The sequence below is a fragment of the Camelus dromedarius genome, chromosome 27 (genome assembly GCF_036321535.1).
Source record: "Camelus dromedarius isolate mCamDro1 chromosome 27, mCamDro1.pat, whole genome shotgun sequence".
Taxonomy (NCBI): domain Eukaryota; kingdom Metazoa; phylum Chordata; class Mammalia; order Artiodactyla; family Camelidae; genus Camelus; species Camelus dromedarius.
Genome location: NC_087462.1, coordinates 2426534 through 2439798, shown reverse-complemented (window position 1 = coordinate 2439798; position 13265 = coordinate 2426534). Strand labels below are relative to the sequence as shown.

General features: G+C 57.6%; 1 protein-coding gene across 12 annotated transcripts in view; it reads left to right on the top strand.

Annotated features, from left to right (window-relative positions):
• The first annotated feature begins 1067 nt into the window (after positions 1-1067).
• PIP5K1C (phosphatidylinositol-4-phosphate 5-kinase type 1 gamma) overlaps positions 1068-13265 on the top strand; it is a 55870-nt gene continuing 43672 nt past the window's right edge. For 2 of the 12 annotated variants that reach the window (XM_064479727.1, XM_064479726.1), the window contains exon 1: positions 1068-1278. In XM_064479727.1, coding sequence (XP_064335797.1) covers positions 1185-1278 — 94 coding nt within the window. In that variant the 5' untranslated portion in view covers positions 1068-1184. Of the gene's footprint in view, positions 1279-12286; positions 12527-13265 lie in introns of those variants that run through there. The other 10 variants (XM_064479725.1, XM_064479724.1, XM_031436929.2 and 7 more) reach the window with 9 other exon arrangements.

Below are 13265 nucleotides of genomic sequence, written 5' to 3'. Positions count from 1 at the left end.
CCAGCACCCCAGACGGTGATGAGGGGGTCATGTGTCTGGAGTCGGACAGGCTTGGGCAAAAACTTTCTAGCCCCATCCCTCACCAGCTGGGTGCCCCCATTCCTCCACCTGCCCCCCAGCAGAAATCATTAATAATGAATAAAATTACTAATAGCAACACTTATTACTCCCCAAACCATGACCTCAGAATGAATAACTGCCTAACCATATCATTAATAAATTCACCATTAGATTTTAATGACAACATATACGCAATTATTATTCTTAATACAGTAGGTAAACACGCTGATTCACTGCACTGTTCTTTGTGTGATTCTGAGCATGTGGCTTCAGCTCCCTGAGTTCCTGTTTTCTCATGTGTAAAATGGGGATAATAGTTTCCATCTGGTTGATCAATATTATCAAATATTTATTGTCTTCTAGGTGTAAGGTTCTGTGTTAGGTACTGGGAATATATTAGTAGTTAAAAAAAAGAAAACAAAAAATAGTCCCTAACTTCTGGAGATATTGCCTGTAAAGGCTTTAGCACTGAGCTTGGCACTTAAGAATATTATTATTATGTATGATTTTTGATATGTTATACATGGTGCTATCTATCATAAATAATGTCTTTACATTACCTACTAATACTGCTTATCATAATACCATATTACTGTTTGTTTAATAGTAACATTAGTATGTCTATCATAATAATATGACACAATTTATGAACCGCGCATAATAATAAAATTAAAGTTATTTATTATTACATAACTATTACTTATGTTAAACGTATAGCATGTGTAGTATAAACGTTATTTTTAACATGATAATTTGTTAACTGTAATTATTACTTATGTTTATTATATATGATAATGCTGTTATGGACCATAGCAACGTTAAGTGATGGCAATAGCGCTGCCCTTCCACCCCCTGGGCGCGTGAGGGCGCTCGCGTCGCCCCCGGGGCCCGGGACGCACGCAGGCCCCGCCCCCGAGTCCCGATTGGCGGCGCGCGCGGTGCGCAGTGGCGCAGCGCCCGGCCCCGCCCCGGGCCCGCCCCTCGCTCCCTGGGCCCGGCCCCCTCCCTCCTCTCTCCAGCCGGCGGCGGTTGTTGTTCAGCGGCGGCGGCCGCAGCCGCAGCTCGGGAAGCACCCTCTGGCCGCCCTCCCGCCCGCCCGCCGGCCGGCAGGCCCGCGCGCGGCCATGGAGCTGGAGGTGCCGGACGAGGCGGAGAGCGCCGAGGCGGGGGCCGTGACCTCGGAGGCAGCCTGGGCCGCGGAGAGCGGGGCGGCAGCAGGTAACGGTTCGGGACCTCCCTCCCTCCCTCCCCGCTCCCCGGATGGACCCGCCTGCCCCCCCACGCCGGGGCCCAGTGGACCCGTCCTAGCGCTGGAGGGGCGTCGGGACCCGCAGCGGGAAGGCTGGAACATTCCACTCGGGGGCGCTCGCGGGGGGGATGGAACGCCCCACTCCGGGGCCGGGGGACCCGAGGGAGGATAGAACGCCCCGCTTTGGGGACTCTGGGTGGCGCCTCCCATTCCAGGAGTCTTAGGAGGAGCCGCCAGTCTGGGGTCAGGGGTGGGTGCAAGGCCCCATTCTGGGAGGCTGTGGGTGGAACAACTCCCTTTGGAGCAGGCCGGGAAGGTGGGTCCTCATCTCTGGCGGGGAGTGAGACACCCCCCCCATTTAGGACGCGCGGTGGATGGGTGCACTGCCTCCTGCTGAGGGCGCCTGGGGACGACATCCCACTGTCTTGTCAGGGGGCTGCTCTACATGTGGGATGGTGAAGTACCCCGTTCCGGTGGGGGGCCCTGCCTCCAGGGGGTGACGCTGTCCCAGATGTGCCCCGCTGCCTGGACCCACTGCTCCGGGCCACCCACCTTGCTGATAACAGCTTCCGGACCTCACCCCTTCCCCTCCAAGCAGTCACCCTATAGGCATATCTTATTGGCTGGGAAGGGCAGGGGCTGCTGTGATGGAAGTGGGGTTCTTGGAGGCCGGCTGGGTCAGCCTCCTGACTACCTCATCTTTCTTTGTGTAAGTCACCAGACCTGGTTTCTAGTGCACTGGTCATTCCTTCCCTTTCTGGGCCTCAGTTTACCCCCCTATAACAGGAGGGGGTTGGGGGGATGACATCTCCAGGCACCTTCAGTGCCAGGGCTCTGCAAGCAGGTGCGGAGGAGGAGCCCCCAAGCCTTCTCCCTGGATAGTGGGGGCTGCCTTAGCTGTGTAGGGCCCTGCTTTCTCATGCCCTTCTCCTTGGCGTCCCTCTCCTGCCCTCAGGGAGAGCAGGTTTGGGAAGGGAGGCGGCCTGCCTTTCCCTGCGACCGTGTGCAGAGCCCAGCCACTGCCTAGAGGGATGGTTCCTTCTTGGTCAAGGTTGCAAGCTCCCAAACAGGAAGTTTCCAGACCCGCCGAATCCTCAGTTCCCCCGAGCCGCCCTCACCAGGAGAGGCCCTGTAGACGCCCATGTGGGCGTCCATGCTCCTTCTCCCCCGGCCTCCCGAAGATTCCTTGGCAGCCAGGGAGCTGCTGTGCTGCCTGGGAGTTGGGAGAAATGTCTAGAGAAAGAGCCAGAGCGAGTGCGCTCCCCACGGGGCTCCGGAGAACTCCCACCGCTTCCTTTCACGCTGCCATCTGGAGCTGCTGGGTAGATGACCCGGTTCAGCTCCACCACCCGGCCCTCGTGCCCTCATTCTTTGCCGGCAGGTGGTGCCCTGCCTGGCTAGCACCCGACACGGTGGAGGGACCCAGTTGCAGCCCTTTCTCAGCCCCCTGACCTCCGCCATCAGCCTCTGGCCTGGGGTGGGCAGAGACAAAATACCCTAAGATGCAGTGACCACAAGAAAGCCGCCCAGCAGACATTTGTCTTCTCAGGGGCTAGGTGATCTGACTGAGGGCAGATAAAATCCCAGGCCCTGGCTGTGGCTGGGTCTGAGCACAGGGCCCTGAGCCGTAAGGGCCTGGCCCTTCCTGCCTGTCCCCAAACCCCAGAAATCTGACTCCCACGGCCAGTCGCTCATTTCACTCTCCTTAGGGTTAATAGCTGCCTCCCTTTCTCCGAGTTCGTTTCTGTTAAGTTTGGGGAAGAACTGTCCATGCCTTTCCTGCTCGCACGGCCTCGTGGACACACAGACGGGTCTGCTTGTTCACCCCGTGGTTCCTTACGACACCCGGGTCCCAGGGCCTTGGCACTGTCGACGTTTTGGCCTGGAAAATTCTTTGTTGTTGGGGGGACCATCCTGCGGGCTGGAGGTAGGGTGTGGAGTGGCATCCCTGGCCCTACCCCCTCAGTGCCAGGAACACCCCCAGTTGTGAGGACCACAGGTGTCCCCAGACATGGCCACGTGGCCCCTGGGGGGGCGTAGTCGCCTGAGTGAGGGCTGCTCTGCATACCTCTCGTTCTGTAGCTTGCTTGACTTTTATCTGTAATGGGGATTTTTTTTATCCACACATCAGTATCAGTTTTTTTCTTCCGAGAGAATGCAGTGCTGTGGTTAAGAGGGGGGAACCCCTTATCCTGCCTGGCTTCCACTCAGTCGCTGTGTGAACCCCAAAGGGCAAATGCCTTGGTCTCTCTGAGCCTCAGTGTCCCCATCTGTCAAATGGGGCCACGCTGCCAGCCTTGCCTGGGTTAGCACGTCAGCACATGGCGAGCACGTGGTGAAGTTCAACACTTTAGGCATGAGCCTTATGGATGCAACCAGCCTCCTGCTGAGGGAGATCGGGTTGTTTCTGGAGCTGCCTTTGGCTGTCACAAGTCATGACGCAGGGGACATCTTTGAAAGTGGGCCTGGAGCTGTGGTGCTTTGATTTCTAGTGGTTGGCGTCCCCGCCTTGGAGTGATTGGGTCAGGGGCAAGCAGACCAATGCCTGGTGGCTTTCCGGAAAGGTCCGGCAGGGGCCGAGAGAGACCGTCTGTCTCCCCACATCATTGCCAGCTCCAGATGCTGTCGGCTTGGTCGTTCTGGCCAACCTGATGGGAGGTGAAATGCATCGTTGGTGTTTAGAATCCAGTTACTTTAAATGCCTGGGCTCCCAAGGCCTGGCCCAGGAGGGCCTGATGGGTTCTCTGATGGTTTTGGGGACTGTGTTGGGTGCCTGGTTCTGAGGGGAGAATCTTGGGAGGGCTGGAGTCTTGGACACGTTCACAGGGCCCCGGTGGGGGCCCACGAGCTGCGTGGGCTTTGGCCTGCACTGTGGCCTGGGGTTTATGAGCCATTTCTCTCCTGTCCTTCCTGCTTCCGTGGTATCTCAGTCCAGTCAGCTTCATTCCTGACCGACCCCCAGCCCCTTCCCGTGACTAACCTGGAGGCAGATTATTTTGGCTTTGCCTTCAGAATGGACCCAGAATCCAACCATTTCTCCCCAGTCCTGCCTCCACCTGGTTCAGCCCCATCACCCTTTGCTGGCCTGGTCCCTGTCTTTTCCTGTGCTCCCTACCGTTCACTCCAGAAGGCTCCCAAGAAAGCTGACTCAGGCCCCGCCTCTCCTCTGCCCACAGCCCTCCAGGGCTCTCACATCCCTCTGAGTAAAAGCCCTCCCCTCCGCCCACAAGGCCCTGCATGACTTACCCCACTCCCCTCCCCGCCCTGCCCTCACCTCCTCCCTCTTCCATCACTCGCTCTGCCCCAGGGCCTTTGTACCTGCTGTGCCCTCTGCCTTGAGTGCTCATCCTCAGTTTCTGTGTCATTTGCTTCCTTAGCTCTTTTAAGTTTTTGCTTAAATATCTCCTCTCAGTGAGGCTTCCGTGACATTTGAGGGAGGCCTGAAGGAGGGACAGGAAGCCAGCACAGCCCAAGCAAAGGCCTCCTGTGCTTGAAAAGCAGTGTGGGGGCCAGCATAGCTGGGGCGGGTGGGGCTGCATCACCAGAGGCGTCCTCTGTAGCTGTGGGGGGATGGTAACCGGGGACTGCAGCATCCCTCGGCCCCTTGGGTTAGTCAGCCATGGCCTTTGAAGGCAGAAAGCTCCCAGTTCAGATCCTGCATGGCCACTTTAGTGATGCGACAACGGGCACTTGGGCTGGCAGCCTCAGCGTCTTCATCTGTGAAACTGGTGTGCTGACCGCATTTCTTGTAGGGCCTCGTCGGGCAGATTGGCCTGTAGAGTCTGGAATGGTGCTGGCGTGGCTGGCCCCACGTGGGAGTGGCCAGCTGAAGGGACCAGACGTGCGTTTACACCTCGTTTTGTCCTTGAACAGTGCCTGTTGGACATTTATCGAGCACCTGCTGTGGGCTGGGGCAGCGGTGCAGGTGCCTAGACGCCCTGGCTCTCAGATTGGTGGCGGTCAGGGTGCAGACAGCGAATGAATAAACATGTGAGACGAGGTCAGCAGACGGTGGCCCCAGGCCTGTCCCGCCCCCGCCAGTTTTTGTCAGGAATGATTTTTTGGCACTTGGCCATGCACTGTCGCTCACCTGTTGTCTGCAGGGCCGTCCAGCTATAGCAGCAGAGTTGAGTGTTGAGACAGAGACCCGTGGCCTGCAAAGTCAGAAATACTCACTGTCTGGTCCTTTATGGAAAATGCTTACCAACCCCTGAGTCAGACCACGCTGGCCCTGGTGAGCTGCAGACAGCAGTGAAACAGGCGTCATGGCCACAGGGAGTGACCAGGGCCTGCTGCAGCCGATGGTCGGGGAGCAGGTGATCTGTGGGAGAAATAGCAGCCCCGGTCAAGCATTCAGGCAGAGGGATCAGCCGTGCAAAGGCCCTGAGGTAGGAACGAGTGATTCATTAGAGCCACAGAAGAGAAAGGGTAGGGAGCCTGAGGCAGGCAGGGCCAGCCCCATGGGGCCACAGAGACCCTGGCCCTACTTAGGTTCTGGTCTGAGTCCAGTTGCTGGTGCTGGCGGGTTTAAGCAGGACAGTGAGTCACATTTTATAGAGAGCGCGCAGCTGCACGGAGGGGAGGGGGCTGTGGGGGCAGGCGGCCGGGTGAGTGGGGCTGGGGACCTGGACGGGGCTCCTGAGAGGGTGGAGGGAGGTGAGGGAGATGAACCCTGGAGGGTTTGGGCCTGCATCCTAGGGTTGGGGGGGTAGATGTGGGGAGGGCCCAAGAAGGAGCAGCCTGGGGGTCCAGGCTCTGGCAGGCTCTTGCTGATATGAGAAAAGGGAATCTGGGGGGCTGCCCGGGGCCCCCAGGGCAGGTAGAGTCTCATGGAACCCTGGGCAGGGCAGCCCCGGGCTTGTACCGGCTCAGCCCCACCTTGGCTGAGGACTTTTGCCTCTGAGCGAGTGAATTGAAGAGGGGGCAGCAGGGTCTGAGGATACGGCGGCGGCGGCGGCACAAGGAGAGGTGAGACCTGCACCCCCTGGTGGCGCGCATTCAGTGACACCTGTGTGACCTGGGCCTTGCCCAGCCGGCATGGTGGCCCAGATCCCAGGAGGGTCTTGGCCCCAGGCCCCTGTATTCCCACAGCAAGCCGCCCCACCTAGCCGCGTGTCCCCGCGGGTGACAGTGCAGGTCGAGACCCTGCTGAGGATTTCCGGCTGTGGCCAGCTGGACGGCGGGGCCTGCGGGGGGGGGGGGGCGTCCACGTGGGGGGATTACTGACTTCGGGGATTAGCCGTGGGGCCTCTGCATGGCAGTGCCACCAGGCTCTGTGGAGGGGTTGGGGTTTGGCCTGAGGGGCCCCCAGTGCCCGGGCCAGTGGGGACCTGGCCTGTGACTTTGGCTGAAGAGAGGGGCCCCCGCTTTTGGTCACAGCTACTCTTCCGTCTGAGTCACCCCTGCCTCTTGCACACACATGGCCTTCGCCCTGGTGGCTTGGGGCTGCCAGGCCCAGGTCGGGCCAGGTGCTGGGAAGCCGGCCCGGACCAGAGGGGCCCAGCCCCTGCGTGTATGCTGCGGTGAGGGTGTGGTGTGTGCAGACAGTAAAGGATGAAAGGAGAGAGATATGAGACCACAGGGGAGGTGAGTGCCGTGGAGAAGAGCAGAGAGGGGGACACAGCGGGAGCTGGTGGAGGCCAGGAACTCAGGAGGGGTGACATTTGAGCGTAGATCTGTAGGAAATGGGATATGCAATGTAGAGATGTTGGGGGAGGGTTCCAGGCAGAGAGGGTTCCAGGCAAAGGACACAGCCTGTGCAAAGGCCCTGGGGCAGGCAAGTTGGAGGAACAGCCGGGAGGCCCAAGTGTCTGGAGCAGAGTGAGTGAGGGGGAGAGAGGGAGGAGGGGAGGGCAGGGAGGGGACGGGGCAGGTCCTGCAGGGCCTTGTGGGCCTTGGGGAGGACGTGGGCTTTTATCCCCGGGAAGGTGGGAGCCCTGCAGGGCGAGGCCTGACTCAGGTGCTCTCAGGCTGCTTCTGGCCGCTTCAGGGAACAGACTGTGGTGGCAGGGTGGGAGCGGGACCTGGGCAACGGGACAGCGCTGCTCCTGGTGGGTGGTGGTGGGGCTTGGGCCCCAGTGGAGGCAGGAGAAGTGACTCAGAGTAGATTTTAGGAGCAGAGTCGACAGGACTTACTGAAGGATTGAGTGTGGGAGAGAGAGAGAGGGAAATTGAGGGAGTCTGAGCTTGTGGACTGTGTCCCTGGAAGGACAGAGCTGCCTCGGCTAAAACGGGGGACAGGGCAGAGCAGGTTTGGGGGATGGCTGGGCACAGTGTTAATGTGAGACAGGAGACATGGGTCGGGGCTGCAGCAGGACCGAGTCGGGAGCTCAGGGAGTGATGGGCAGGCAGTCAGGGATAAGGAGCTCCCCATGCGGAGTGATGATGTCCTGCCAAGCAGCTGATGTCCGTCCGGGAGATGGCTTAGTGCCCCCGGAGATGGTATTTACAGTGTGTGACCAGGTGAGGCGACGAGGGGGTGGGCATAGATGGAGAAGAGACCGGGTATGGGGTCCCAGCAGCCCCGGGATGGGAAGTGGGAGGCTCGTTGGTGAAGCTGGATCTGAGACGGGCCTTCCTCTTGGGGCTCCTGTGAGGATTAGAGGGGCCAGTGCGTGAACCGCCAGCACAGGGCACGTGGGTAACGGGGCACTGCTTGGGCTGCACCATGTGCCCCGGCTCTGCAGGTGCTGGGGGCAGGGGTCTCTGCTTTCCCTTGGGGGCAGCACAGTCACCTGGTGTCGAGCAAAGCTGGCTGTCTCAGGGGTCCCCCTGCCAGCTGGCCCTGGGCTGGGTCTGTGGGGAGGGCACTGACCTTGGCTGGGGCTCCTGCAGGGCACACAGGGAGCGCAGGGCGGGATCCCTCGTTTGGCGCTGGCAGCCGGCTCTGGGCTGCGGGCTGGGCTCTGGCTGTGCCTGCCAGGCTTGGGGGGCCGTGGGCCTGTGTATGAGCGGGGTGGAGTGGCCCGGCTTGGTTTGCACAGCAGAGGTGTGCTCAAAGGCAAGTTGCTTGTGATGGAGGAGTTGGCTGACTCAGAGGGACAGTCCCCAGGTCTGCAAGGCCCCCGAGATGTCAGCGCCTTGTAAAATGCAGGAAATTTGGACTGTGATTAGCCCAGTATCAGATGAACGGTTCCTTCCGGCGAGGGTGAGAATGTAGTGCCTCGTCCATTTCTTCCATCTTTCCAAACTCTTGGGCCCAAAGTGACATCTCAGCATAGTTGCAGCTTTGATGTTTCATAATGGGAATCAGAGGGAAAGGTCTTCATGTATCTTTTCCTTTTTAACTCTTCATCTTTGTTTTATTAAAAATGTATTCCAGCAAAGGGAGCAGAGAGGAACGTGAGGAGAAAGGACTTGCCTGTCCAGGTCACACAGGGGCTGCGGCTGGACTGCCCCACCCTGACAGCCCTGCACTTTGTCGGAGCTGGAAGACAGAGTGCTCGCCCCGGGAGCCCTTGGCGCCTTTGCTCCCGTAAGCTCTTGGGTCCCCGTTCCGTCTTGTCTTGATTGCACGCTCACAGACCCCCTTTCACCACTCACCCCCTCCTGCCTTTAATCTTACACGTCTCGGAACTCTTACCTCCTTTCCCTGGGAACTGTGTACTAGTTGTATCTTTCCCATTTTCAGCCGAGTTACCAGTCTTTTTCTTACTGATCTGTAGGAGCTCTTTATATATTATGGAAAGTTGTTGTTGGCTTTTTTAATCCAAATAAGTGCGAGTAGTTTTTCCCCATCTTCTCTGACGATGGTTATTGATGCTGGGCAGGTTTTTACATGGTCACATTTATCAAGCTCTCTTTTTATGGTTTCCCAGTTTGATGTCATGATGGAGAAGTCTTCTCTGTTCTAGGTGACAGTTAAATTCTTCTAGTATTTCTATAATTTTACTCTTTTTTTAACATTTAAATTCTCGTTATACTTGGGGTTAATCCTGGCGTAAGCTGTGCGAGGGTTTAACTGAGCCAGGTTTTCTCAGGTGGCTCAGATAATCTGCTTTCCTCTGATCTGAGATGCCACCTTGATTATAGACCAAATTCCTGTGTGTGGCTGGTCTATTTTGGACTTTGTCTTCGGTTCCACTCATCTGCCGCTGTGCTCATGCAGCAGGCATGTCTCAGACTACAGGTAGTAACAAGCTTCCTGTGCGAGCGCGGCAGCCGGGCCTGCCGCTGGCGGCAGGTGGGCGTTTGCTCCTGGCTCCACCATCCATGTCTGTGGGGCTGTGACTGCCGCTCCAGGTGTTTTCCTGTGCCTGTGCATACCTGTCTCTGTGTGTGTTATTATTTCTTTAACATTTTATTTGGAAAACTTTGAAGCCTGCAGGAAGTTGCAGGGACCTTGTGGCGAACTCCCCCACGTCCTCTGCCCTGGACACCGAGGGATGGGGGACACGGGGGCCAGGCTCCTGTGAGCCGCTGTCACCGCACTGTCACAGCCGGCCCACCACAGCCTCATGTGACGTGCGCTTCTGTTTAAAGACACCTTGTCTGCTGTGGGCTGTGGATTCACTCACACTGGGCTCCTGGCTGGTGGGGCTACAACTCTTGCCTGAACCCAGCTCATCTGACACTTGCATTTTCTCCGAGAGGATGGCACCGCCCGCCCGCACTGGAGACCCCGGCCAGTGTATGGGGTGCATTTTAGATACAGAGTCACCCACCAGAACACAGATATGCAGGAAACGTGGCACTCAGGAGACCACAAAAAGGACACCTGTCGGTGGTCCGAGGGCTGAAGGAGGAAGCCCGGCAGCAGCTGGTCAACCTCGCTGGGCACGTGCAGGGGAAGACACTCCGCTGCCCGATGTGGGCCTGGGCTGTCCGGGACACCCTCACGCCTGTTGGTTACAGGTAATCTCGCCAGTAAGTAGATTTGCAGACGTGGAATCTGTGCATCCTCTCAACAGAGATGCTGCCTGAACCAGTTACAGGGACCACGTGCGAGAGGCGGAGCCTCGGTGCAGCCCATGCTCAGGGCTCACAGTTTCATCAGTAACCCAGCTGTCCTGGACCATAACTTCTGTCCCCTCTGGGATTCAGTCCAGGATCGCACAGAGCACTTGCAGACGCGGGGTCAGCGGGGCCCTCCGAGGGCCTGAGACTTGGACCAGCCTCCTTCCTGAGCTGACGGTCCCTCTGTGACCCTGGGTGACCCTGACCCTGCCACTCGAACCCTTCCAGCTGTGGAGCCACTGAGAATGCACCTGATCGTCCTCTGCCCTTTGGGCTGTCTCTGCCTAGAGCCTTGGGCCCAGACAGGTGTTTGGCTGTGCTTGTGGCATGAATGGTGAAGGTTCTGGAACCTTCTTTCTCTTGGGGCTGTGGAGCCTGGATTAACCCCCACCCCACCCACCGCTGCCCCCTGCCCCACCCCTGTCCTCTGCAAGGCTTCCTATTTACTGCTGTGGAAGCACGCGCCCTGTGCAGTGAGATCGAGCACCCTCCCCTCCAGCCACGCGGACCTTTCTCTGCTGTTCCTGGAAAGCGTCCTATCTTGTCACCACCGGGCCTTTGCATGTGCTGCTCCGCCCTTGGAATTCAGCTCTCTCATGATTTTTATTTTCTTTCCCCTCCTTTGGAAAGCTGCTGTGTGTTTATGGCACAAAATAGCCTGGCTCTGCCCCCAGGCCCACCCCAGACACCTGTGTCACCAGCCTCTTGTGTCTCCATGTGAGGCACTCGCTGTGCACAGGTACCCTGGTCACACACCTCCTACCGTTGTGTTTGTAAGATACAAGCGGACCTCAGAGACACTGCGGGCCCCATTCCAGACCACAGCAATAAAGTGAGCATCTCAGTAAAGTGAGTCACGTGGATTTCTGGTCTCCCAGCAGATATAAGTTACACTTACATTGTACTGTAGTCTGTTAAGTGTGTAACAGCATTGTGTCCAAAAAACAGTGCACATTCCTTACCTTGAAAATACTTGATTGCTAAAAAATGCTCACCATCACCTGAGCCTTCAGAAAGTAATCTTTTTGCGACAGCATCAAAGATCACTGACTGCAGATCACCGTAACAATATAATAACAGTGACAAGGTTTGAGGTTTTGTGAGGATTACCAGAGTGTGACGCAGAGACACACAGGGAGCAGATGCTGTTGGGAAAATGGCGCCAATAGACCTGCCCGATGCAGGGCGGCCACAGACCTTCAGATTGTGCGCTTGTCATCTGAGGAGGGGCTTGCACAATCTGCAAAGCACAGTGAGGCCAGGTCTGCCCAGAGGCCTTGTTCTGCACTGAGACTTTTCTCTAAACATTTCTTTTGGGTTGAGATGTAATTCCCATGCCGCATGTTTTCACCTATTTAAAGTGTACCAGTCAGTGGTCCTCACTGTATTCATAGAGCTGTGCGACCATCACCACAGGTTTAGAGCATCCGTCACCCCAAAAGGAGACCCCGCCCCCATCAGCAGGCATCCCCACCCCTACCCAGCCCCTGACAGCCAGGAGCCCCCTCCCTGTGTCTGGGGACTGGCCTGTTCTGGACGCCTCACGTCCATGGACTCACACACTGCGTGTCCTTCTGTGTCTGCTTCTCTCCCTGAGCGTCGTGCTCTCAGGGTCCATCCACGTGGGAGCGGGTGTCAGGGCTGCTCTCCTGGTCACGGCTGAGCAACGCTCCAGTGTGTGGAGGGACATGTGGTCTGTGTGTCTATCATCCATCGATTGATGAACGTTTGGGGTCTTTCCACCTTTTGGCTGCTGTGAATCGTGCTGCTGAGAACATTCAGGAACAGCCTTTGTGTGGACGTGTGTTTTCATTTCTCCTGGGTGGGCGCCGGGCAGTGGGGTTGCCGGTCAGGTGGAGCACCTGTAACCTCCTGAGGGGCCGCTGCGCACGGTGCCCTCCCCGCACCTGCTCCCCAGGGTGGGGTGCCTTGCGTGGTCCCGCTTCGCCTGCCCTGATGGTTAGTGGTGGCGAGCGCCCCTGTGGGCTTGTTGGCCGCTTGTGTATCCCCTTTGGAGAAGCGTCTGCTCAGATCCTTTGTCTCTTTTCCAGTTGGGTTAGTTTTCTCTTCATTGTTGAGTTGGAGGCGTTCTTCCTACATGCTGGATGCAAGCCCCTCCTCAGACGACAACCCGCAAACATCTCCTCGATGGTGTCCGTCCGTCCAAGCCCAGGCGTCTTTACTTGGATGAGGCCCCGTGTCCCTTTCCTGTGGCCGCTCGGGCACTAGCTGTCGCAGCTGAGACACCTGGCCTGACCCGAGGTATGAGGGTTTGCCCTGTTTCCCCCTGCGAGTTTCACATTCTCAGCTATGATGTCCACTTAGATTTGTGATGCGATTTGAGTTACTTTCCTGTGCACTGAGAACAGGACCCTGGTGTCTCTCCCCGTCAAGTTGTCTCGGTGCTTTTGTCGAAGCAGGCCGACTCTGTCTAGGTCTGGGCTCTCAGTCTGTCTGTTCTGGACTATTCCACTGGTTACCAGGTCTGTCTCAGCCAGAGCCACGCTGTCCTGGTGACTGTTAGCTGTGAAGTGAATGTAGAAATGGGGACACATGACTCCAAATCTGTCCACGTTTTGCCCTTACTGTGTTGAGTCTGGCCGACCCTTGGCCGTGTCCCCTGGCTCAGAGCTGCCATGTTCCTGTAACGGCCTCATCCTGTTCTGTCATGTGCTTCTCACTCCCTTATTCAGTGCTCTCGTGCATGGTCCTGCCCCAGGACCTTTGCACTGGCTCCCCCTCTGCCTGGGAGGCTCTGCTGGCTCCCAGCGCAGCTGGTTCTTTCCCATCTCCTTCCCTTGATGTGGCCGTGGCTCAGGCTGGAACCTGACCATCTGGAATCACATCCATCTGTCCCCACTCTATCCTGGGTGGCCTCAGGCAGGTGACCCGGCTTCTCTGAGCCTCAGCTGCCCCGTCCGTTCCATGGAGGGCTGTTGGCTGGGTGAAATGAATCAGGAGCTCTGGCCCCACCAGGCAGGCCTGGTAGACATGGGCTCTT